The 23,487-nt window shown below is 42.2% G+C and overlaps 1 protein-coding gene across 2 annotated transcripts in view; it reads left to right on the top strand.

The window, feature by feature from the left end:
• The window catches only part of MERTK (MER proto-oncogene, tyrosine kinase), a 94,441-nt gene that overhangs the window by 5,466 nt on the left and 65,488 nt on the right, over positions 1-23,487 (top strand). For both annotated transcript variants that reach the window (XM_039324525.1, XM_039324524.1), the window contains exons 2-6: positions 1,336-1,783; positions 3,091-3,191; positions 4,805-4,978; positions 18,216-18,302; positions 21,978-22,093. In XM_039324525.1, coding sequence (XP_039180459.1) covers positions 1,336-1,783; positions 3,091-3,191; positions 4,805-4,978; positions 18,216-18,302; positions 21,978-22,093 — 926 coding nt within the window. The remainder of the gene's footprint in view (positions 1-1,335; positions 1,784-3,090; positions 3,192-4,804; positions 4,979-18,215; positions 18,303-21,977; positions 22,094-23,487) is intronic.

Genomic DNA, 23,487 nt, shown 5'->3' with positions numbered 1-23,487 from the left:
GCCCCTCCTTGCTGGTCGCCTCTTCGGGGCAACTTTTGGCCCTTTTTAGGGCCCCCCCAGTGATGCAAAACTGAACGGGGGAGAGAGAGCAAGTCTCCCAACCGTCCATGGCGGCTGTGTGAGAAGTCTGTCACTTTGGAAGATAGACAATGGAAAGTTCAGTTAACTTTTTCTCTAGATAAAGTTTGCAAATATGCAGAAATTAATTAATCACAATGTTTCTGTTTACAACAGTGCGTTTAAGGTTCCACACATGCAGTCCTATAGAAGTTCTATTTTGGGAGCAGGAATGATTTCCAATTTCATGCCTGCTTCTCCTTTGACTTTGTGGGAAGCTGGCTGGGAGCATTGGAAATCACAATCACATGACTATAGTAGTGTGGCAGTGCTACAGTGACCACAACTTTACAACTGGCGTGAGGATCCTTAAAATTTCAATTACACAGGAGTGAATGGTCCTGGAGTTTATATGCATTCTTCAAGTTAGCAGGTTTAAGGTCCTTTATTCAAAAATTATTGTGCTACCCTGCCCCGTTTGGGATAATTAAAGGTTACAAACAGATAAGCAGGCAGGAGAGTTTTAGTACGATATAGATTACTAGCACCTTGAATTGAACCTGGCAATCAATGTAGCTCCCAGAGCAGAGGTGTAATGTGTGCTGATCTGAGTGGTCACATAAACTGCCTGTGCTGCTGCATTTTGGACAAGCTGAAACTTCCAGATGCTCTTCAAGGGCAGCCCCATGTAGAACACATTACATATTTGTCATGTGGAGCTTTAGTTTTGCTGAAGATGGTATTTGCTGTTTATGCTTTCTTCACAACATTCTAATGTATAAATGCATTGCAGTCTATAGCCCATTTCTTTGTGAGAAAAGTTGTTAATAAATGTCTCAGAGGCTCTGGGGTGTCTGTCTATCTGTATATGTGGTAACCTCTAGCAAAGTACAGCAGCTGGGAGAGGGCCTTTTCCTCCATATCCCAATAGGGCATTAACTATCAGAGACAACCATGGATTAATAAAGGCCTTCACACAAATATCCCCCCCACACACATACACAAAAGCACCTTAGGTGTTTAGTAATAATTTTTCATATCAGAAAATAATCAAGGAAAACAATACAGAAAAAAAAGAATTCTTACAAAACTATTGTAAAGGAATGTTTATAAAGAGCTGTTGTAAAAGGTATTGTTAAGAAACTAGCACACAAATGCAGAACCAAAACTATTAGGCTGAAATATGGTGTAGAAATAAGAAGCTTTGAAGATAACATGGAGGACATTGTTTCTGAATTTGAAATTGAACATGATAAAACTATACCTCTTAATTTACAGGTCTGGCTAGTGGAAAAAGAGAAGCAAAGGAATTTGGCTTGACAACGTCTACAAAGTCATATTCACATGAGATGGACTCAGTTGGTGTACAACCGGTAGCCCAGTCCTTTCTCGCCTGGTTAAATTATACTTCTCCAGTCAGTGCATTGTCATCTGCTATGGATTCCAGGCTTGCAAAGATCAATACGGTCACCTCATCAGGAGATCATGCAGGTCATCTTTTCCAGTCAATTAAGTTTAATCCTACAATAGGAACTATACTAAGCGCTGAACATAAGGATATCAAATTTAATTGCTCGATCAACGTTCCCAAGTCACTGGTCAACCAAGACTTCCCACTTTTTACCTTGTGGAAGAATGGGAAGGAAATTCTTGATGTTGGCAGGATAGCGAGCCAATATTACCAGTTTGATGATAATGAAGTAACCACTATGAAAGCTGCTTTCAGGTAATCAGTGTTTATTCCATTTAATTTTAATTTTTAAAATGTTCTGGAGTTAAATATTTATGAAAGAACCCATAGATTACAGATGATTTTCATATTTACTTATTTAGACTCACCCTAGGGGACAGTTTTTCCTAATCTGTTGCCTTCCTTCTTCTGCCTTTTATAATTACGGTATGTGTTTTCTTCAATGATCCTAAAGTCAATTTACATAGTACCCTCCAGATATACAGTATTGAGACTATCAGACACTTGCTGGCTAAGAATTCTGAAAGTTCACATACAATGCATTTGGAAGGCACACCACATTTAAGAAATCTAATTTTAGGACTATTGTAAAAAAAATTCAAATATGAAACAAAATAGGAACAGTGAGTGAATTGATTTCATTATCTCCTTATCTTGAATTATGGAACATTATTTCATTGAACACCCCGAGACAAGATAAAAGAAATTCAGAAACTACAATGCAGCAGCAAGTGTTCTCTTGCTAAAATATTTCTGTACCTTATGGGATGAATGTAGTCACCGTGTTTGCAAAGAAAAGATTATCTAGAAATGTATTTAGAGAGCTTGTAGCAAAACACAGCATCATTACTTTGAGTTTGGATTGTGTGAGCAGATGCCTCCTTATAATGGTATGTGGGAATGACCTTGGGAGATAGGAGGAAGAGCTGTAGGTAAGACAATGGTTTTATAAACAAAATATGAGTGTGAAGAAGAAAGGATGGCAAAAATGTCTCAGAAGGAACCTTCCCTAATTTTTTGGAGTGTAAAAGTGAGGGATGGGAGAGGTACTTTCAGATTTGCAATATTCTAGTGCTCTTAGGTGTGCTTCTTATCTGGACTATTTCAGAAGGCTAAGAATCATCCTGTATTACCCATACATCTTTCCCCTCACCATATATATACAAAGCAAAATGAAATCCCAAACCATGGAATTGTTACGCTGTCTTGTTATTCTGTCCATCCCAGGAGACTTTCTGAAGACCACATCTGTAAAACACTACTTTGCTCTTGCTCCTTTAGCACAGCTAATGAGAGCCATATGCATCCATTTTGGGACTCTGAAGAATGAGGATACACCCCGGTATTTCCAGCATTTGGAAACATTTTTAAGTGCTGAGAATGCTCTTTTTAAAAAGTCCCAGAGTTATTTCCCTTGTGGGATGCCTTCCTACGATATTTATTTTTAATGAACCTTAAAATACTGCAGCATTTATTTCATTATGAAGAAGAAATACCAGAGTCTTGACTAAGTTACAGAGTGAACACTGATGGCCTTATAAGTCTTTTTTTTTCTTCTGTAGTATATCCAATGCTCAGCATTCTGATAATGGGTCTTATAGCTGCAAACTGAAAATTCAGAATGAGGAAATTGAATCAGATCCTATTTTGATTTTGTTGGAAGGTAAGTTTACATCTGAAATAAGTACTTGGTGCCTAAAGTGTGGGATGATTTTGCAAAACAATCTGATGATGATAATTCCTAGAGAACCAGAGGTACAGGAGAAATGGATTAAACTAAGACAGGGAAATTATTTATAGAATAAGTAAAGAAATGCATGGCTGACTGTGCACCACGCCAAAATGGTAGAAACAGCAGGTTAAAGGAGATCTTGCTAGACTATCAGATTGATTTTATAATCAATTATATTATCTATTAATTAAAATATGGAGGCAAAGAGGAAATGCTCTAAAGGCATGCAGAGCTTTTACATTTTATACAGCATAAGTCCTATCCTATATGGGTAAAAATGGGAATAGCAAGATTACTACTCCATCCTGCTCAATTGCTTAATTCTTCCATGCAGTGAAGACCATTGGAAATTATTTTGAAAGTACTATTTTTCAGCTTGAGTTTCAAGTGCTCCTATCCGTTTTGGCTGGTGCACTTAATTTTGTTGTTAATAAATCTATAAATAAAAATACAACAACTCCAGTACACTATTAGTCATTGTGCTGACTATCAAGACTCTTTCCTTACCCTTTTTTAAAATAACTCACCATTTTTAAAATACATTCACCAGTGAATTGCTGAAACTCAGACACAACATGAATTGGTTTAGTGATCATTCATATATATATATATATATATATATATATATATATATATATATATATATATATATATATATATAGGTCTTTGGTTATTCGGGTTTTCTACCGCGTAAAATTGGAAGTGTCTTGGCGACATTTTGACGAAGTCCCATTCGTCATCTTCAGGCTGGTGTTTTCAGCTTCGTGCTTCGAGGAGCAATGTGTGGTCTTAGTTGTTTGTTCCTTTTAACTGCTAGTGGAGGTATGAACTGATTGGGTGGGAGCTAGGCTGTGTTCTGATTGGGTGGAGGTGTGTTCTGATTGGTTAGGGGTTTGGCTGTGCTCTGATTGGATGGGGGTTGGCTGTGCTCTGATTGGATGGGGGGTTGGCTGTGCTCTGATTGGCTGAAAACACCAGCCTGAAGATGACGAATGGGACTTCATCGAAACGTCGCCAAGACACTTCCAATTTTACGCAGTAGAAAACCCAAATAACCAAAGACCTACATATATTCTTATGTGATTGTAAAAAATAGTATTTAAAAATACCATAATGGAAGATTACTGTATAAAACATCAAAAGAAGCCACAACCTCCCTGTTTGTTTTAAAATTGCAGGAGAATTCTGGGAGTTGACGTCCACACATCTTAAAGTTGCCAAGTTTGAGAAATACTGAACTCTTGTGTTTATCATTTAATCATATTAAGATTGCCCATCTCTAGCTATTAAATATGGCGCTTAGTATCTCAGGTTCAAGACTCTGAATGACACTGTAATGAGAAATCATTGTACTTAATGCTTAAAGCTTAATCCTATAAGTCCAGTCTTTCCAATTTGAGGAAATCCAGATGTTATGGCTTACAACTGCTGTCATCCACAGTCCCACAATGGAGAAACCATCATGGGTTGGAGAGGCCACTGTAGTTCTACGTGTCTCTTGTTTTCAACTTTTTAAGTAGTGCTTTTACTTCTGCTGCCTGCAGGACTGCCACATTTCATTAAGCAGCCCCAGGGGCTGAATGTTACCCGAAATAAACCGTTCAATCTCACATGTCATGCTGTGGGGCCTCCTGAGCCTGTTGAGATTCGCTGGCATTGGAACAGCAACCAAATCCCAAAGAAAACTGACCTTTCTCCCTCTGTGCTGAGCATGCCAGGTGAGTTAAATCCATCTGTCCTGACAAAAATCTAGCTTGAATAGTTTGCTATTCTGCATTGGAACAGCGGGACATTAAATATAACTGAAGCGTGTAATTGATCATATAGTTGAGTCATGGACATTCTTGTCTTGTTTTTATAATGAGGAGATTAATAATAAATTTATTTTAAAGGGAGTAGCCCAAATGGACTAAAACAGTTTTTTTTTTTTTTGCCTATTGCTGTAGGAAACAATTTAATAACAGAAAACAGAGTTTTTTAAAGTCAGCAATATATGTGTGGGAGGAATGCACACATAATGGTATAATATATAGTAAATATATATTTAAGAGCTTCTTAAGCACGTTATGTGCACATGCCTCACTGCAACCGTTTTTTAACTGTTAGTAAATTTATGCACATACTCCCCCTTCTCATTTAGCCCTTTGCTCTGATGATGTTAACAGGTTGTTAGCGAAAGCTCAGCAATTACTAAAAAAAGCCTTTTATCTTACATCCCAGAGCTCTTTATTTTTATCTGATTGACTTTAAATGTCCATACCTGGGATTCCAATATTCAAAATTATTAAAGACCTGTATCATGAGATTGAAAGATCCACTCCCTGTCACTGAGAAATCTGGGGTGATTTATAGAATTCATTGTATGGATTGCCCAAGTAATTACGTGGGAGAAACCTCTAAAAGAGTAAGGACAAGAATACAGGAACAAAAGCTGGCAATAAAAAGAGGGGAGCATTACTCTCAGATCCTCACTCACATGGTAGAGCTTGGACACAAGTTTGATTTCAATGGGGTGCAAGTTATTGCTAGTGATGCCTCCAAGAGCGGCAGACTTCTTAAGGAGGCTTGGTTCTCGGACTGCAAGTCTATTAATCGATGCGTAGAGTTACATCCTGCACATCAGGTCATGAAAGCATGGGAGGCACGTATCTGCTCTAGACGAAAGAAGCACCCTAGTGTTTACAACCTCGATTGTCCCAATGAAGGGATAGACAACGTGATAAGAGCGATCTTACCATCCGGAGTGCCCCCGATTATTAGCAATTCCTGCGTGCACCCGTCGATGAACGAAGAATTCGTTGGTAACAGCAACCCACCCCCTGGTGCCCTGGATGCTCCGAATATTCCTCCCCTTCCCCCCTCTCCCTTCTCAGTGTTGCGTCCGATCTCCTGAACGGTGTAGAGTGCCCCTCCCCCCCACTCTTGATGTGGAACAAGATAACTCTCCTCGCGGCGACCTCAGTGCTTGCGCTCCAGAGGATCCACCCACTGTGCCTAGCCTGGATGCCCATTTGAAGATCGGAACCCCTGGAGTGGATGATGACTACAACCGCCCCATTGAGGGTCCCATCACGCGTTCCCCTGTAGCATGGTGGACGCGTGAGGGTGCATGCGCGAAGACCGCACTTGGAGTTTCCTTGGAGGAGAGAGTTGAATCGGACGCTAAACTGACAGGAACGAAGATTGTGGCGAATTGCTGTGCACCCCACGCACGGAAGCACGGTGGGTTGGGGGCTATAGGGGAAGATGGGAGTACGGATGGGGTAGCATGCTCCTGGAGAGTGATGCGTCGGACACGGGAGAGGGAGTTAGTCGGATCCGGGATTTCATCGGAGGATCAGTTTGGCCTCACACAGGTTACTTTGCTGCGAAGTGACATGGAATGCTCTCCTCCTAGCCTAGGAGCTGCGCGCAACAGAGAGGTAATCAACCGCAGGAACTTAGAACTCAGAAATACATCTGGTATGAGTGATGAGAGGATCAATCGACCTGGCCCCATAACGAGGTCTATGAGCCGTGTGCAGGCACGTTTGTGCTTATAAGCAAGCTCCCCCACCCTCTGGCTTTTAACACCCTGACAATGATGGCAGCAACACAGCCATCGAAAAGCTAGGTTATCTATTTATTAAACATTTATTTGTTTTATCTCCTGGTGCTCATCTTTCATCTTTTGAATATATATATATATATATATATATATATATATATATATATATGCGCAAAAGTTGGCTTTTCTCCACGATTGTATCCGAGGGGACCTTCCCCCCAAGTTGCTGAGAAGGAAACCCTTGGTCGATTCCATAGAATGCCAGTTGGTCATCCGTCAGTTCCAGCACCGCACCATGCGTGCTTTGATTAATGACCATCACAGGTGCATAGGGGCCTTGAAGACCGGAATCCAGGATTGCCGCGAACATTGCAGCATGATGTTAACATGCCAACACTACCAGGTGCTTGATCTACAGATCCATCAGGCCACCATGAGGGCAAGCCGGTGAAAATCCACGGTGCTCCAGCCCAAAATGGACACTTTGCGGGTATTGGACAACCGTGAACACACCAACAGGCTGGTTCATAACATGTCCTCCAAAGGTCTGACCCGTGAACAAACCGCTTTGTTAGAACGTGATACGGGACACAATCTGGCAGATGCACAGGCAATTGATTTTGTAGCAACCCTAGAACCCACTATACAGCAGATTGAGGCCAGGGATGAGGCTAAAAATTCAATCAGGCTATGCGTCACAGGTCTACTGATGGGTCACAAATGATGTCACGTACTGTCCAGGGAGAAGAAGGAGGCCTTAGAACAACTGAGGAAGGACAATACCATCATCGTTCTGTCAGCAGATAAGAGCAGGGCAACCGTTGTTATGGACAGAGTGGAGTACATATATAAAGCCCTGATGTTACTCAATGATACGACAGCCTATAAGGTCATTACCAAGGACCCCATGACAACGCTCAAGAATCGCATTAATAAACTACTGAACAACTTTAAACACCGTGGAAAGGTTGATGAGGACACTTTAAGGAGAATACGCCTTGGGGATTCGGCCATACCAGGTTTTATGGCCTGCCAAAAGTCCATAAGAAGGTGGTTCCCCTACATCCCATTGTATCATTTGAAGGCACACCGACCTCAGGCCTGGCCAAATGGCTAAGTGGCCAGGTCAGCTATTTGGTTGACAACAATGAGACCACAGTGAGGTCGGCGGAGGAATTCCTGGAAAGGATTAGACACCTAAAGGTGGAAAGGATGAGGTGATGGTATCCTTTGATGTCACCTCACTCTTTACCTCCATCCCACAAGATCTGGCAGTCACGGTGTTAAGGAACTGCCTCCAAGAGGGGCAAGGACAGCAGCAGAATTCCCTCCACACTGAAGATTTGGTACAACTGATAACATACTGAAGATTTGGTACAACTGCTCCTATAACTATGTGGGGGAGACTACCAAGGGGCTCAAGACCAGGGTCCATGTACTTCACCTTTCAGAGGGTCATGCACGAGCAGACCAAAGGGACATCGATGGGGTCACCCATTTCGGGCACCATTGCGGAGGTGGTCCTGCAGCAGTTAGAGGCTGTGGTGATGGCGAAGTATTACCCCAAATTCTGAGCCCGATACGTTGATGACACTTTTGTGGTTATCAAAAAACAGGACAGGGCCAGCTTTATGGAGAATTGAATTCTGTATACCCCGACATCTGTTTTACGGCTGAGGAGGAGAATCAAGGCACCCTTGCCTTCTTAGATGTATTGGTTAGTCACCAACCCAATGGGACCCTGCATACAGCCGTCTGTTGCAAACCAACCCATACTGATAGAACACTGCACTACAGAAGCAATCATCCCATGGCGCATAAGATCAGCTGCATCAGGACGCTATTCAAGCGTGTTAATTCACATTATAGCACAGGCAGGACTAGAGTGGAGGAAAGGAACCATCTTTTCCGGGTTTGCAGGCGCAACAGCTACCTGGTTGAATTTATTAGGTGGCATAGCAGGCCATACAGACTGCACGAAGGCTTACAAGCCAACACGATAACAACACAATCTGTACGGAAAACCCTCCCATACATCAATGGTGGGTCTGAGACAATGGCTAGATTCAATGTGAAAGTGGCTCATAGGCCTGGGTGGCTCATAGACCCTGCATGCCAGGATTATGCACCCCAAAGAGCCACTCCCCAACAACGAAAAATCTTCTGTGGTATACAGGATCAGGTGCAAGGATTGCTCCTATAACTATGTGGGGGAGACTACCAAGAGGCTCAAGACCAGGGTCCATGAGCATGAGTTGGCAATTAAGAGGCAAGAACAACATTCACAGATGTGGGTCCATTTGGCCAACCACAGCCATATGTTTGACCGCGCCAACACTGAGGCCATATCCCGGAATGCCACCAAAGGAGGCCAGCTCCTCAAGGAAGCCTGGCTGTCAGACGATAATTCCATCAATTGCCATATAGAGCTCTTTTCGGCATACCAGACGTTAAAGGGATGGGAAAGACAGCGCCGCAACTCACAACGAAGGCAACCAGCCTGCTCTTTGCAGGACCAGAAGGATGGGGCAGCAAGAGAAAAAACTACAATCCCCGGAGAAAACAATGAATTGGCAGTGCGTCCTACAGGCAGGATGGACACTCAGGCTTGGTTGGTAACGAGAGGGGAGGGGAGCAATGACCAAACACAACCTGGTAAACAGCTCCTGGGGGCTCACACGCGTGCCAGGAGAGGAATAATGTTGGTGAGAAAGAAAAGAGAGGGGGAAGCGCATCCTATAGACAGCCCAAAGACGGATAGTCCAGTTTGGTTAACAACAAGAGGGGAGAGGAACGAGTATGAGCAACTGGATAGCCACCTGCAGGGCACTCGCACAAGCACCAGGGAGATAACATTTGTGAGCGGGGAAAGGGTCTCGACATGTCCCGCAGACAATTCTTTGACAGATGCTTGGGCACGCCTGGTATTAAGAAGGGAGGGGAGCAAAAGGTGAGAGCAACTGGACAGCCAACTCCCGGGTGTTTGCACGCATGCAAGGGTGGCAGCAGGGCTTTCGGGTAGGAGAATGTTGTCGGAAACGCGCCCTGCAGGCAGCTCAGTGATGGACGCATGGTTTCGGCTGGTGACAAGAGGAGTGGGAAGCAATGAGTGCGAGCGACTGGATGGCCACCCCATGTGCTCTCACACGCGTGCCGGGGGAGGAATGGCTTTGGCGAGTGGAGGAGTGGCCTCGGTAGCGCGTCCGACAGGTAATTCAACGGTGGACGCTCGGGCTTGACCGACAGCAAGAGGGGAGAGGAGTGAAAGATGAGAACAACTGGACAGCCAATCCCCGGGTGTTTGCACGTGCATAGGGGGAGTAACAGGACTGGCTAACAGGAGAACGGCACGGGAGGCGTACGCTGCAGGCAACGCTATGACGGAGACACAGGGGAGGCCAGTGACATAGTGGGGTGGGGAGGGATGAGCGAGAGCGACCAGATAGCCAACTCCTGGGTGCTCGTACGTGCACCAGGGGAACAACAATGGTGACTAGGGGTGGGAGAGTAGCCTCGGAAGTTGCCAACACATTGAAAAGGGCGGGCCCTTTAAGAACGATACAATTGGTGGTAATGAGGGACCAATGACCCGATCAAGGAGCAGGGCGCAGAGGCAGCCAGTTATATAAGCGAACTCCCGGATCCTTGTTTTATACTCTGACAATGTCGGCAGTTTGGCCGACGAAAGCTAAGTACTCTTGTATATTAAACAGTTTGGTTTATAATCAAATTTATTTGTTATTTTTACTATACAAGCAAGTAAAAAGCACACCCATGGGCTCCCCAATATCTAGCGTGGTAGCAGAGGCAGTCCTCCAACAACTAGAACAGGAGGCCATGACCCTCTACCGGCCCAAATTTTGGGCCCGGTATGTTGATGACACTTTTGTCGTCATCAAACGATGTCATCAGGCTGACTTCATGGAGGTGTTAAACTCAATATACCTGGATATTAAATTCACGGTGGAGGAGGAGATCCAGGGCTTGATAGCCTTTCTGGATGTTTTAGTCCAGCGCTCAATGGATGGAGCTTTAAACACCAAGGTCTATCGGAAGCCCACCCATACAGATCAGATCCTCCACTATTATGGCCCCCCATAAAGCCAGCTGTTTCAGGACCCTGTTCAAACAGGTACATTCGCACTGCAGCATGGCTGAGTCAAAGGCAGAAGAAAGGAAACATCTGTTTCGTGTTTGCTGGATGAATGGATACCCCTCAAGGTTCATCAAATGGCATAGTATGGTACCAGAACCCCAAAACAGACAGCAGGACGAAGAACCCTCGACACGGGCCACATGAGTGTCCTTGCCATATATTAGTAATGTGTCTGAGGCCACGGCCAGGCTGCTGGTGCCACACAATATAAAAGTAGCCCATAAGCCCAATCAGACTCTGCGGGCAAAAGTGATGCGCCCCAAGGTTCAACTCCCCACTACCGAGAGATCAACAGTGGTTTACAAGGTCAATTGTATGGATTGCCACAGTAATTATGTAGGCGAGACATCAAAGAAGTTAAAAACACACCTACATGAACATAAATTGGCAATCAGACGAGGCGAACAACACTCGCAGATTTGGGCTCACATGGCCGAGCATGACCATCGTTTTGACTTTGGGAATACCCAAGTCTTGGCCAATGATGCCACAAAGGGAGGTCGCCTGCTGAAGGAAGCGTGGTACTCAGGAGTTGATTCCATCAACTGGCATGTGGATTTGTGTTCAGCACATCAGGCCCTAAGAACATGGAGCGCTGGTGGCCGTACTAATGCCCAAAGGGGACTTTATCACGAACCCCATGGCCGGAATAAGGATGCTGCTCGGAATCCTCCCCCGTTCCACCATACTAGCAGATCCTTAGTTGATACTGCCCCCTCACCAAATAAGCAACTACCGTTGGACCGGCAACAGATTGACCCTAATGGACAGCTCTTGCAGGATTTTCTGCGACCCCTTGAAAGCAAGCCCCCCTCGAAACGGAAAGGTACTACGCGGAACAATGGACTGGGATTAGAGGGACCGGGGAATAGATGGGATATGGTGAAGTCGGAGGAAGGCGATGAAGAGGAGCCACCCCCCAATGAGATTGTCAGGCATGCAATGGTGACTCGGTTACGATTGAATGAAAGGAGATACCTCCCTCCAGTGTATTTAGCATGAGGTCGGGTAACTAAACAACAGTTACGATCAAGGCAGAAGAGCCCCGAGAAAGGTGACGACTGGGAGCTGGGGACGAATGAAAGTGACGCCCGCCGACAATGGACTGAACAGTGGAGTGCTCTCAATGGGATGACAGCGAAAAACGCTTTGAGCATGTGCGGGAGCAGGAAGACTGGGACGGACAATAGACTACTCAGTATGATGCATGGGAAGAGGGATAGAAAGGAGAATAGCACGGGGTGGAGAGAGGAATCCACAGTGTGTCCTCAAGGGATGAATAGACGGGATCGAAGTGGGCTCATGACTCAGGGGAATACTGCAGGCAATCTAGATACCCCCCCACCCTCACCCCTTAGAGGCGATTGTACGCGGGGCAATGGAGGAGTTGCACATGGGGGAGGGGGGAAGACCTTGGCCCCGAATCCACCTAATCCCGAAGCTGCCGATAGAGTGGTGTGCGAGGGAATGCAAATCAGGAACAAAAAAAGAATGTGTATTAAAGGAGGTATGCTTGGGTTACATCTTGAACAGCTGGGGCCGATGACACGCTCTAGGAGCTGGAAGCAGACGCTTGACAATGGTATATAGATCTCCTCTCAGTACTTGCCTCTTAACCCTGACGATGTCAAGTGCATTTTGATTAAATTTTAATGGTTGATTAAATTTTATTCTCTTAAAATATTCTCTTGGTGATCATTATTCTAATAGCATGGACATTCCCAAGAGTCGCATTTTTACTTTTATTATATATATGTGTGTGTGTGTGTGTGTGTGTGTGTGTGTAATATCATTAAAAACGCGATTCCTGGGTATAATCATACTATGAGAAACAAACAAACCTGAACACCAAGTAAAAATTAATTTAAAAATTTTAAAACTAGAAAAGTTTAATATAATGCCAAGCTTTCGTCGGAAGCTATCAACATCATCAGGGCTTAACACCAGTCAATGGAAGTGTCCTTTATAGGATTGGTCAATGTCTGCACTTGGCTCATCTCTCACTCCATCGGGTCATGTGGTGGATGTTCCCCCTCCTCTTTCTCTCCTGTCCCTCTCTCCCCATCTCCATAGTTACGATCTATGTATGCATCACCTTTCCCGGCTTCCACTCTCTTCCCCCCACTTTTGACATTCTTTTTGCTTGTGTCGTCCCGATCGTCATGTTGCAGCCCTTGTTGGGATCCATAACCTCTATTCGATATGGAGCATGCGCAATGGCTATCCGGTGAGGTTTATTAAATGCCATAGCATACCGTCTAAACCCCGGGAGAGCCTGCAGACCAGCAAGACACCTCCACAGATGACACGCATCTCCCTCCCCTATATCAACAATGTCTACGAAGCGACAGCCAGGCTGTCGTGAAGGTAGCTCATAAACCCAACCAGACATTGCGCTCCAAGATCATACGCCCCAAGGACCCACTTCCCAATATGGAAAAATCTGCGGTAGTATATAAGATCTAGTGTAAAGACTGCCCTGGTAATTATGTGGGAGAGACTTCCAAAAGGCTAAAAACTCAGATGCACGAGCACAGGTTAGCCATAAAAAGGGGCGAACAACACTCGCAGGTTTGGGCGCATATGGCTGAGTTTGGCCATCAATTTGATTTTAACAATGTGCCCGTCCTGTCCAGTGACACCACCAAAGGGGGCTGACTACTTAAAGAGGCTTGGCTCTCCGACAGGAATTCGATCAACCGGCATATCGAACTCTGCCCAGCACATCTGGCATTGAGAGCGTGGAGCACATACAATCACGTATCCCAACAAAGACACTCCAGCTATGTACCACAAAATGCAGAGGACAGAGCCATGGGGGAAATAACAATACCACAGCAACCTATGAATACCCGAGCAGTGGCCAACCATCAACTAATGAACCCCCTCTTCCTGGGGGTGTGCGCACGCTCCTGGAAAATAAAAGAACTGCCTAATAATAAGGGGGCAAAGTCCAACATAGCAGGGGATCTCCCATGCCCCCCAAGACACCCAGAAGGAACAACACCTCCCAATGAAGAAATGAAAGCTAGAACACACTGGCATACCCTCATGGCAGAGACTTCGGATCGGCCAACGAATGACACCCAAAGTATCTGTGCGCACACCAAACCATCAGAACATAAAAACAATGAAGTGGAACTACTTGGACATCGCATTGACAGCTCTACAATAGTAACCCGCTCATGCCTAAGAGAAGGGAGCAACCCAGGACAGCGCAGACCACATGAGGACTGCGATGTCAGACTCACAACAGTCTCACAACAAGGGGGAGGAGAACGAACGGCCACCCCATTACTCACTTTGGCTCGCATGCATAGGACCACAAAAAAGAAGCATGTGGATTTGGGCATACAACACAACGATATCCCCGTGAAGAGTAAACACGCATGCTCTGTATCGAATAGAGATTATGGATCCCAACGAGGGCTGCAACACGACGATCGGGATGACATGAGCAAAAAGAACGTTGAAAATGGGGGGAAGGGAGTGGAAGCCGGGAAAGATGATGCATACATAGATCGTAACTATGGAGATGGGGAGAGAGGGACAGGAGAGAAAGAGGAGGGGGAGCATCCACCACACGACCCGATGGAGTGAGAGAGGGTAACTGGGGAGGCACGGATGAAGCACGCAGCCAAAAAAGGGTGAGAGAGATGCATCGAACCCAGGAACCTATGGTAAGGAGATAGGCAATGTGAGAGGAAAAAGCAAATGGAGAGACACAGAGGCTATGGACAATCAAAAAAAGGGGGGAAAGAGTACACTTAATCCAGGAACCTGTGATGAGGAGATAGACAGCAATACACATACAAGAAAGGGAGATAGAAGTGAAAGAGCTAGCAGCAGAACAATAATAGTAGCCAATGCTAAGGATACACTTAAAACACAGCTTAATCAACTGGGACCGGTGACGAGGACCAGGAGCCGAGTGCAGACATTGACCAATCCTATAAAGGACACTCCCATTGATTGGCGTTAAGCCCTGATGATGTCGGTAGCTTCCGATGAAAGCTTGGCATTATATTAAACTTTTCTAGTTTTAAAATGTTTCCTGGTGTTCAGGTTTGTTTGTTTCTCATAATATGTGTATATATATCTAACTACTTTGAGTGTAGGGTGCTTGTGGAAAATGCAGTCTGCAAAAACTGTACTTTAGTGATATTAAATTTTATAGAAGAAGGAATGGCAGAATCTGAGGGCAAAGTTAAAAAAGAAATCAGCCTAGAATCCCAGATAATCACAAGACGACTAAATCCAACCTACCTTGAATTCTGTTGATCTTTATTTAACTCCAGGCAGTGCTAACTGTTAGTTGAGAAGATTCCAGTGCATACCCATGATTAGTAATAAATCAGTTTAATTGGAACTTGAAGTGTAGTGTGAATCTTTTGTGCCAGACAGAAATTATAGTTATGGATTAGGCCAATATTTGAAAACTGTATTCATTCTGAGGTTGTGGAGTGAAGGAAAACATGGTCATGCTATCAGCTCTGCTGGGAGACCAACCATTTTTAATTCTTCTTCTTGAACCATTAATATTATTTTAGGAACATAGCAGTCCCATTTTTTCCATAGCATATTTAAAATTATAGGTCTCAGTCAGAGGCTGGAATATAAGTCTCTCATATAAATCCCATTTGGAGGATGAAGAGTAGGCTAAAATGTTAATAGAAATATTGCTATCAATCATCTCATTAATAATCAGTTAATTAACCCAAATCATAATGGTTGGAACTGACAAGAATTGAAAATGAACAACACTGGGAAAAACTACAGATATGTCACTGCAGTATAAATAATGAAAGACAAGATTCTTCAAATGATAGTTAGTCCATTGTCATTGCTGTTTCCCTGAACAGGCTAACAGATACCTTTTGGAGATATTGTAGGACAGGGGTGTCAAACTCAATTTCATTGAGGGCTGCATCAGTATTGCAGTTGTCCTCGGGGGGGCGGGTAGGTGTGGCCAGGGTGGATGCGGCCTACTGGGTGGGCATGGCTGGAGTGGGTGTGACCTACTGGGTGGGCATGGCCAGCTCTACATCGTTCGCGTCAAGGGTGCCTGTGGGGGCCTGGGCAGGAGTGGGACAGATCTGATGGTCTCTGGCAGAAGGGGGTGGGACCAGGGCAAGCGCCAAGGCATGGTCCACTGAAAGAGCCTGCCAAAATCCCTCCCCTAGAGCCCATCAAGCCGGATATGTGAAGTAGACGAGGGCCATTTGCTGGCCACTTCCAGGCGATGGTACATTTCTTCATTCCTCACAAAGGGTGACATCTCCCCAGCATGCACCCAGGGGACGGGGCCGATCCGGCAGGGGCTGATTCCTCACTGTTTCCAGACAGCCTTGTGGAGCTAAGACTGAATGCGTTTCAGCATAAATGGCCACCACAAAATTGTACATTGGCTCCCGGCCGGCCAAGGCCAGGGCCAAGGCAGCAGGGGCCATTCCCTCACTGTTTCCAGGATGGCTTCGCGGGCCATATGAGCTGCATTCGGCCCCCGGGCCTTGTGTTTGACATGTCTGTTGTAGGAGAAGCAGTGGGATTAATGTTAAGCATGAAAGATTAAGTCCACAGGTGAAAGACCAATTAAACTGATTTGTTGCTTATCATACCTATGCACAAGAGTTTTCTCAACTAATGGTTAACACATGCTTGGAGTTAGATAAAGATTAACAGAATTGTGATGTGACCTTGAGCCAGTCACACTCTCAGCTCTAGGAAGAAGGCCAGGACAAACCTCTTCTGAAATCTTGCCAAGAAAACTGCAATCACCAGGCCTCAACATAGATTCAGAAAAAGAAAAAAAAAACCCACAAGGCCCTGCCATTTTGTTTGAGGCCTATCGAGGAGCACACAGCAGTGGGGCTGGTTAGTACTTAAAAGTGATCTAAAGGCAGGGGGACACCCTTTAAACTATCTTTGCCTCTTATCTTAATTTTATATACAGTTTTTATGTTTTAATATTTTATTTGTACACCACCCAGAGATCCCCTGTGAGGAAAACGGGCAGTTTCTAAATTTAATAGATAAATAAATAATGCTGATAGAGGCTGATTCTAGGATAGTTAATTGGTTAATTTGATTGTGGTGCAATTATAGCTTTTTCTCCCAAATGTGGGAATCTGAAGCAAAGTAAGACCTTACGTGACCATAATCAGCAACTGATAGCAGGTTCCCAGATCCTTTTAAGTTTTGAACCCAAAACCTTTTGCATCAATGTTTTGCATTCTTCTTGAGCAGTAGTTCTGGGAAAGGGATTTTGTTTGTAAACCACCCAGTATTGCCTTATTGATGAGATGGGAAGCATATAAATTTTATAAATATCTAAATAAATTTTGTTGTTGTTATATATAGTTGGAGAACTATAGTTTTATATTGCATAGAGAAAGGAGAAAAGAGGATGATATTTGGGATGGAAAATATACTTGGAAAATCTAGACTGTCTCCCTTGGATCATCCTTAGGTTAAAATATACTTCAGTGGCCACATTGTATGAAATTATAATCTGTGCCTTCATTGTTATACATAACCACACAGCCTACAACTGCACTAACTCATACCAAAAATAAAACTGATTTTGTTAGAATACAAGTTTAGAACACAACCAGCTGAATGGCAAACAACTAACAAGGTTAGGGTAAAATCATCCAAGAGAGGCAGGGCTAGAATGTCAAAGTTCAAATTTTGGCAGTTGGAAAATATTTAGATGGTTTTAGTATATTTTAATATATTTAATATGTTAATTATTAACTTCAATGCACAAACCTCATTTTACCAAAAACAGAAAGTTGCAGTTCTGTCTCTTGCTAGATTGCTACTGAAATTCCTGTGGTTTAAAAAAGATTTATGGCATTACTTGCAGCCTGTGCACAAAAGGTTACCTATCTCTGTTGTGCAAGCTTCTTTTTGAACTATTTGCTGCAGTTGGTTTGCTGAACTTTTCCATGCCTTGACATGGCTGTTGTGGCCCAAAGCGATAGAATAAGGTATTAAAATAGCTCTGTCAAAGAATTCTGTTATATTTTTGGTAAAAGAAAATATCTTAAAAAAGAACAAGAAACACAAAGAAGTCAAGCGTTCTCATAAATGCTACCCTTGTGGTCAGAGAAATGTTGTACTTCCAAGAGAGATTTGCCCAAAATGTAAAATAACACTTGAAAGTTTGTTCGTAATCTTTGTTCAGGATCATGTTTTCCCACTTTGTTGCATTCTCGGTTTGTATGTTTATTTTAATTTGGGTTTGCAGGTCTTAATGAAGCTGCTGTTTTCCACTGTGAAGCTCATAACAAGAAAGGATTAGCAACATCATCTGAAGCCCGAATCAATATAAAGGGTCAGTCTTATATGTGAGAGTATCTTTATCATTCTAATTAAAATTTTGTTAATATGCATTCTGGAAAAACCAAGTTGCATTTCTTGCTGAGGTCCACTGCTCTTAACTATAATTGTTTCATAACTTATCCTATAAAGTACCTTTTAAATTAAAATTTATCTTTAAATGTATCTTCCAATGTTTTGACAAGGCATGGAGACATACATATTTTCTATAAAAATGATAACAAGTACTGTACTGAAAAAGCCCCTTTTTTAACTGCTTTGCATTTCCCAAAGTGATAGAATTCTTTATTGGCCAAGTGTGTTTGGACACACAAGGAATTTGTTTCCGGTGCATAAGCTCTCAGTGTACATACAAGTAATAGTGGTAATCATGATCATATACAACATGAAAATACATTCATCATAAATTATGAAATACAACACTTTATCATAAACCATAAGATGCAACACTTAGTGATAGCACAGAGTACTAGCTAAGCAAACATCATAAATCATACTATGGTATAAAAAAAACCCCAATATAAATTGTAAGATACAAGCAGCAAGTTATAGTCATAAGAAAACAAGGATAGATAATAGAAAAGTTGAGGAGTATCATAGTAATAAACTTTACTAGTATTTTGAATTAGTTGTTAAGCAGAGTGACTGCATGGGGAAAAAAACTGTCCTTATGTCTAGTCATTCTGGTGTGCAATGCCCTGTAGCATCATCTTGACAGAAGAAGTTGAAATAGTTTATGTCCAGGATGTGAGGGGTCGATAGATGTTTTCACAGCCCTCTTTCTTGCTCATGCAGTATACAGGTACTCAATGGAAGGCAGGCTAGTAGCAATTGTTTTTTCTGTAATTCTAACTATTTGTTGAAGTCTGTGGCTGTCTTGTTTGGTTGCAGTTCTAAACCAGACAGTTATAAAGGTGCAAATGACAGACTCAATAATTCCTTTGTAGAACTATATCAGCAGCTCCTTGGGCAGTCTGAGCTTTCTGAGTTGGTGCAGGAAGAACATTCTTTGTTGTGCTTTTTTGATTACAATTTGATGTTAGGTGTCCATTTTAAATCTTGAGATATTATAGAACCCAGAAATTTGAAGGTCTCTACTGTTGATACTGTGTTGTCTAGTATTGTAAGAGGTTGTAGAATAGTAGGATTTCTCCTAAAGTCTACTGTCATTTCTACAGTTTTGAGTGTATTCAGTTCAAGATTGTTTCGGCCACACCACAAAGCTAGTTGTTCAACCTCCTGTCTCTATGCCGATTTGTTGTTGTCTCGAATGAGGCCAATCTCTGTTATATCATCTGCAAACTTCAGTACTTTAACAGAGGGATCTTTTGAGATGCAGTCATTGGTATAGAGAGAAGAGAAGTGGAGAGAGCACACAGCCTGAGGGACCCCTGTGCTAATTATACAGGTATCTGATGTGATTTTGCCTAGCTTCACTTGCTGCTTCCTGTCTGTTAGAAAGCTTATGATCCACTTACAGGTGTGGTCAGGCATGGCTAGCTTCTTTAATTTAGTGAGAAGAATATCTGGAATGATGGTATTGAATGCCGAACTGAAATCTACAAAAAGGACCCTTGCATAGGTCTTTGGAGATTCAAGATGTTATAGAATATAGTACAGAGCCATATTAACAGCATCATTTGCTGATCTATTTGCTTGGTAGGTAAATTGCAAGGGATCTAATAGCGGATCTGTGATGGTTTTCAGGTGGGCCAGCACTAACCTTTCAAAGGTTTTCATAACTACGGATGTCAGAGCAACCGGTCTGTCTGTTCTAGTCTACTTGAAAAATACAAGTCATATTCAGGAATATGGAAAAAAACAGTAAATACTAGCAGTGGATTTATGAAATTGTTAAGCTGGGAAATGTTTTGTGGCTTAATTTATTTGTGAATTAAGCCTAGATTAGCTTTTCCTAAACTGTTACATTTCAGATGTATTGGAAAAAGAAGGCATGGCTATCAAATAACTAACTGGAAAACCTTAGATGTATGTATGATGTTTCAGGAATTTATTACAGGTCCATTTGTTGGATTAGATTTCCTAATTAGATTTTATTCTTCTTCAGTTCTGTATACAGTACTTTGTGTGGTAAATTGTTCTTTTTGGCCATAGTAGTGTATAAAGTCTGTTTTGTGATGCAAATAGTAGCATGCTATACAAGCCATTCATTTATACCAGTGGTTCTCAACCTGTGGGTCGGGACCCCATTTGGTGTTGAACGACCATTTCACGGGGGTCGCCAAACAATGCAGACCGCCATTTTTCCCCCTTTTCCTTAGCTGTGCTACTCCCTTTTATTCTATTGGCTTTTGAAAGCCAGTAGAATAGACTCTCTTGAATAGAGTCTAATTCTATTGGCTTTCAAAAGCCAATAGGAATTGTCCAGGCTGTCTCTGCCCTGCTGAGCCCACCAAAAGTCCCATTCTGCAAATGGTGCTGCACCAGTTGAGTAGTCCTCGACTTACGACCAGTTGGGGGGTCGCGGCATTAAAAAGGTTGAGAACCACTGATTTATACTGTTATTCCCAAAGTAGTCCATCCTAATGTTTTTTCATTTATTTGTTTCTGATTTATTTTGCAAGCCTGTATAAACCTGATAAAATTAGAAATAATTTTGGAAATATGAAATATACAGTAAATAAATAATAAAACAATAAAAATAAATCACCAGAAAGTGTGAATGCTGAGTCTTATGCAGAAGCAAGTTCCATTTAATTCAGTTGAACTTAGTAAAGAATAAGTTCCATTGAGTTAGCAGGATTTATATATGAGTAGGAATTATGATTTTGTATATCTATTAGCAACTTTTAGCATGGAAAGAACAGTTTTCATGGTTTTACTTGTTAAAATGGCTTCTCTGGCCTTCTCAGGAAAGTACGGTAACAGAAATATAAAAAAATAAAATTTCATAGGTTGAAATATATTCATTAATATGTGACAGTGCAATTGGTTGAGCTGGTGGACTCTCAGTATGCTTTATTTAATATAGTCATATTTATTGATTAATTAAATGTATATATTGACATCTCACTGTCAAGCAACATATAAAAGTGATCTTAAGTTTGCAATCCTATTCTGCTAATCAGGAGGAAAATTGACTAGCTTTCTTTTCAGAAGACATCTATAGGACTGCACTGTTCAATATTTGTTTTACATTTTTAGTTGGAGGATTTCTCCAATTCGCTACAGGATAAAGTCTAAGATAAAAGTCAAAGCCTCGGGTAAAGAGAGAGTTCAGATTTGGTGCTCAAACATGTGAACTTCCCATACTTTCCTGGCTAGGCTTATCTGGTAGGATTGCTGGAGTAGCTTTCTTAAACTTGGATGTGTTGTGCATTATATGTAATTCCCATCATCTCCAGGTAACATGTGGACTGGGGAATGAAGGTTATATTCCAAAATAACTGGAAAGTGCTTGTTTGGAGATGGCTGAATTAGGATACTGGATTTTTGTCAGATAAGCTTAAATTCAGATTTTCACAAAGTTTACTGAATAAGTTTGGGTATCAGCCCAACTCACCAGTTTGTTGTAAAAATGACAGTGAATGAGAAAGCTGCATTGAATTCCTTGAAAATAAGCTGGGAGAAAAATAAATATATAATAAAATGATATTGGTGGATAATCATAAATGAATTATTTTTGAATATCCTTTTGTTTCTAACACAGAATTTCCATCTCCACCTATGAAGGTTCATGTTCTGAGTGCAAGAGCCCACACAGTGCTGCTTTCCTGGGTCCCAGGGTTTGATGGTTATTCACCTTTGAGTTCCTGCAGTATTCTGGTAAATAAAAAATCATATTTAACAATTTGTAGTGGTTTTTGAGGTGAAGTTTAATATAATGCTTACTTTTTCTGTTTTCCGCAGCAAGGCTGCAGAATAAACAATTGGTGAGATGCTGATTCTCCTGAGTGTATTGGGGTTGCACTCTTCTTTTTGCTAAACCAGCCTTCCAGCCCCACCAACCCCAGCCAGTGAAACTAAGAGCCATCTTTTCTTGAAATGATGCAAGTTATGATCTAAGGAGAGAGGAGGTGTGGAAGGTTGTTTTAAAGCCTAAACATTCTAAATGTATAGCTGGCTTGATATATGTAAGCAACTCCTCATCCTGAAGATTTAAGATGAACATTAATAATGACAACAGCAACAAAAACAACAAAGTCTTAGCAAAAAGAATGAAATTCCCTGACAGCTTTCCTTTCTTTGTCTTTTCTGTTAAGTGGAAATGAATTCTTACAGATGCTTCATTAGCCAACTAGATATGCTAGAAGGGAGTAGGGTTTGTTCTCTGAGTCTGTTTATGTACAAGTAGCTTGCCCTGTTAATGTTGGTGGCAGCGTTCTTGATAGTTCCTTTATTAGGTGTTGTTTATTGCTTGACCATTTGTCTGAGTTGGTGATTTCTTAATTGGGGTATTGTTTACTGCTTGTAAACAATAAAATTTAAAAAAAGCAAAAAGACCAAAATTCCTCCTTACCAACAACCAACATCCAAATAAATAGAGGTTAACACAAGGATTAATACCAGATGAACAATAAGCAGTCTTTGGCAAGATATGAATAGATCTAGTTTTTTGCTGCTGTTGCATGTTACTATTGTATTTGCTTGTCTCTTCTCCATAATCCAATCATTGGCATTTCTTAAAGTTGATGGGTGAAAGAGGACAAGTCTGTAGGGATCCCTCCCCTTCCAATGAAATGCGGGCCTTCAAATGTTGACTTTGAACCACACCTACTCTAAAGAATGCATGCAGATTTCTGGATGTGGGTTTTAATGAAAATCACAGTTGCGCCATGAAAATGAAGCTAGGGGCAGCTATTGTGATGCTGATCCATCTCTCTTAGCATCCAGTTTACTCACAACAAGCATTTGCACACGATGGTAGGTGTCAACTTTTGTGAAGTCTCTGTATTTTTTTAAAAATGTGCCCCATTCAGGAGAACCTATTTTTTTTTTCTTCCCCTTTAAATGCTTTTGCTTCTTGCCAGATTTTTTTAACCACATGTTGTTTATGCTGGCTTTCAAATGCCCTGCCTTTCCCCCACTGCTATTGTGTTTATTAGGCTGATTTTAACTGCATTCCACATTCTGATTATTGGAATGTTTGCTGTATAAGCTTCTCAGCAAATGAATTAATGAACTTTTTGAACATCTATCCATTTTGCTTTTGTATTCTA

The sequence above is a fragment of the Crotalus tigris genome, unplaced genomic scaffold, assembly GCF_016545835.1.
Source record: "Crotalus tigris isolate CLP2741 ecotype Arizona unplaced genomic scaffold, ASM1654583v1 scf7180000024302.2721777, whole genome shotgun sequence".
In the NCBI taxonomy this organism is placed as follows: Eukaryota; Metazoa; Chordata; class Lepidosauria; order Squamata; family Viperidae; genus Crotalus; species Crotalus tigris.
Note: the sequence above shows the minus strand (reverse complement) of the source record. Positions and strands in the feature narration are given on the sequence as shown.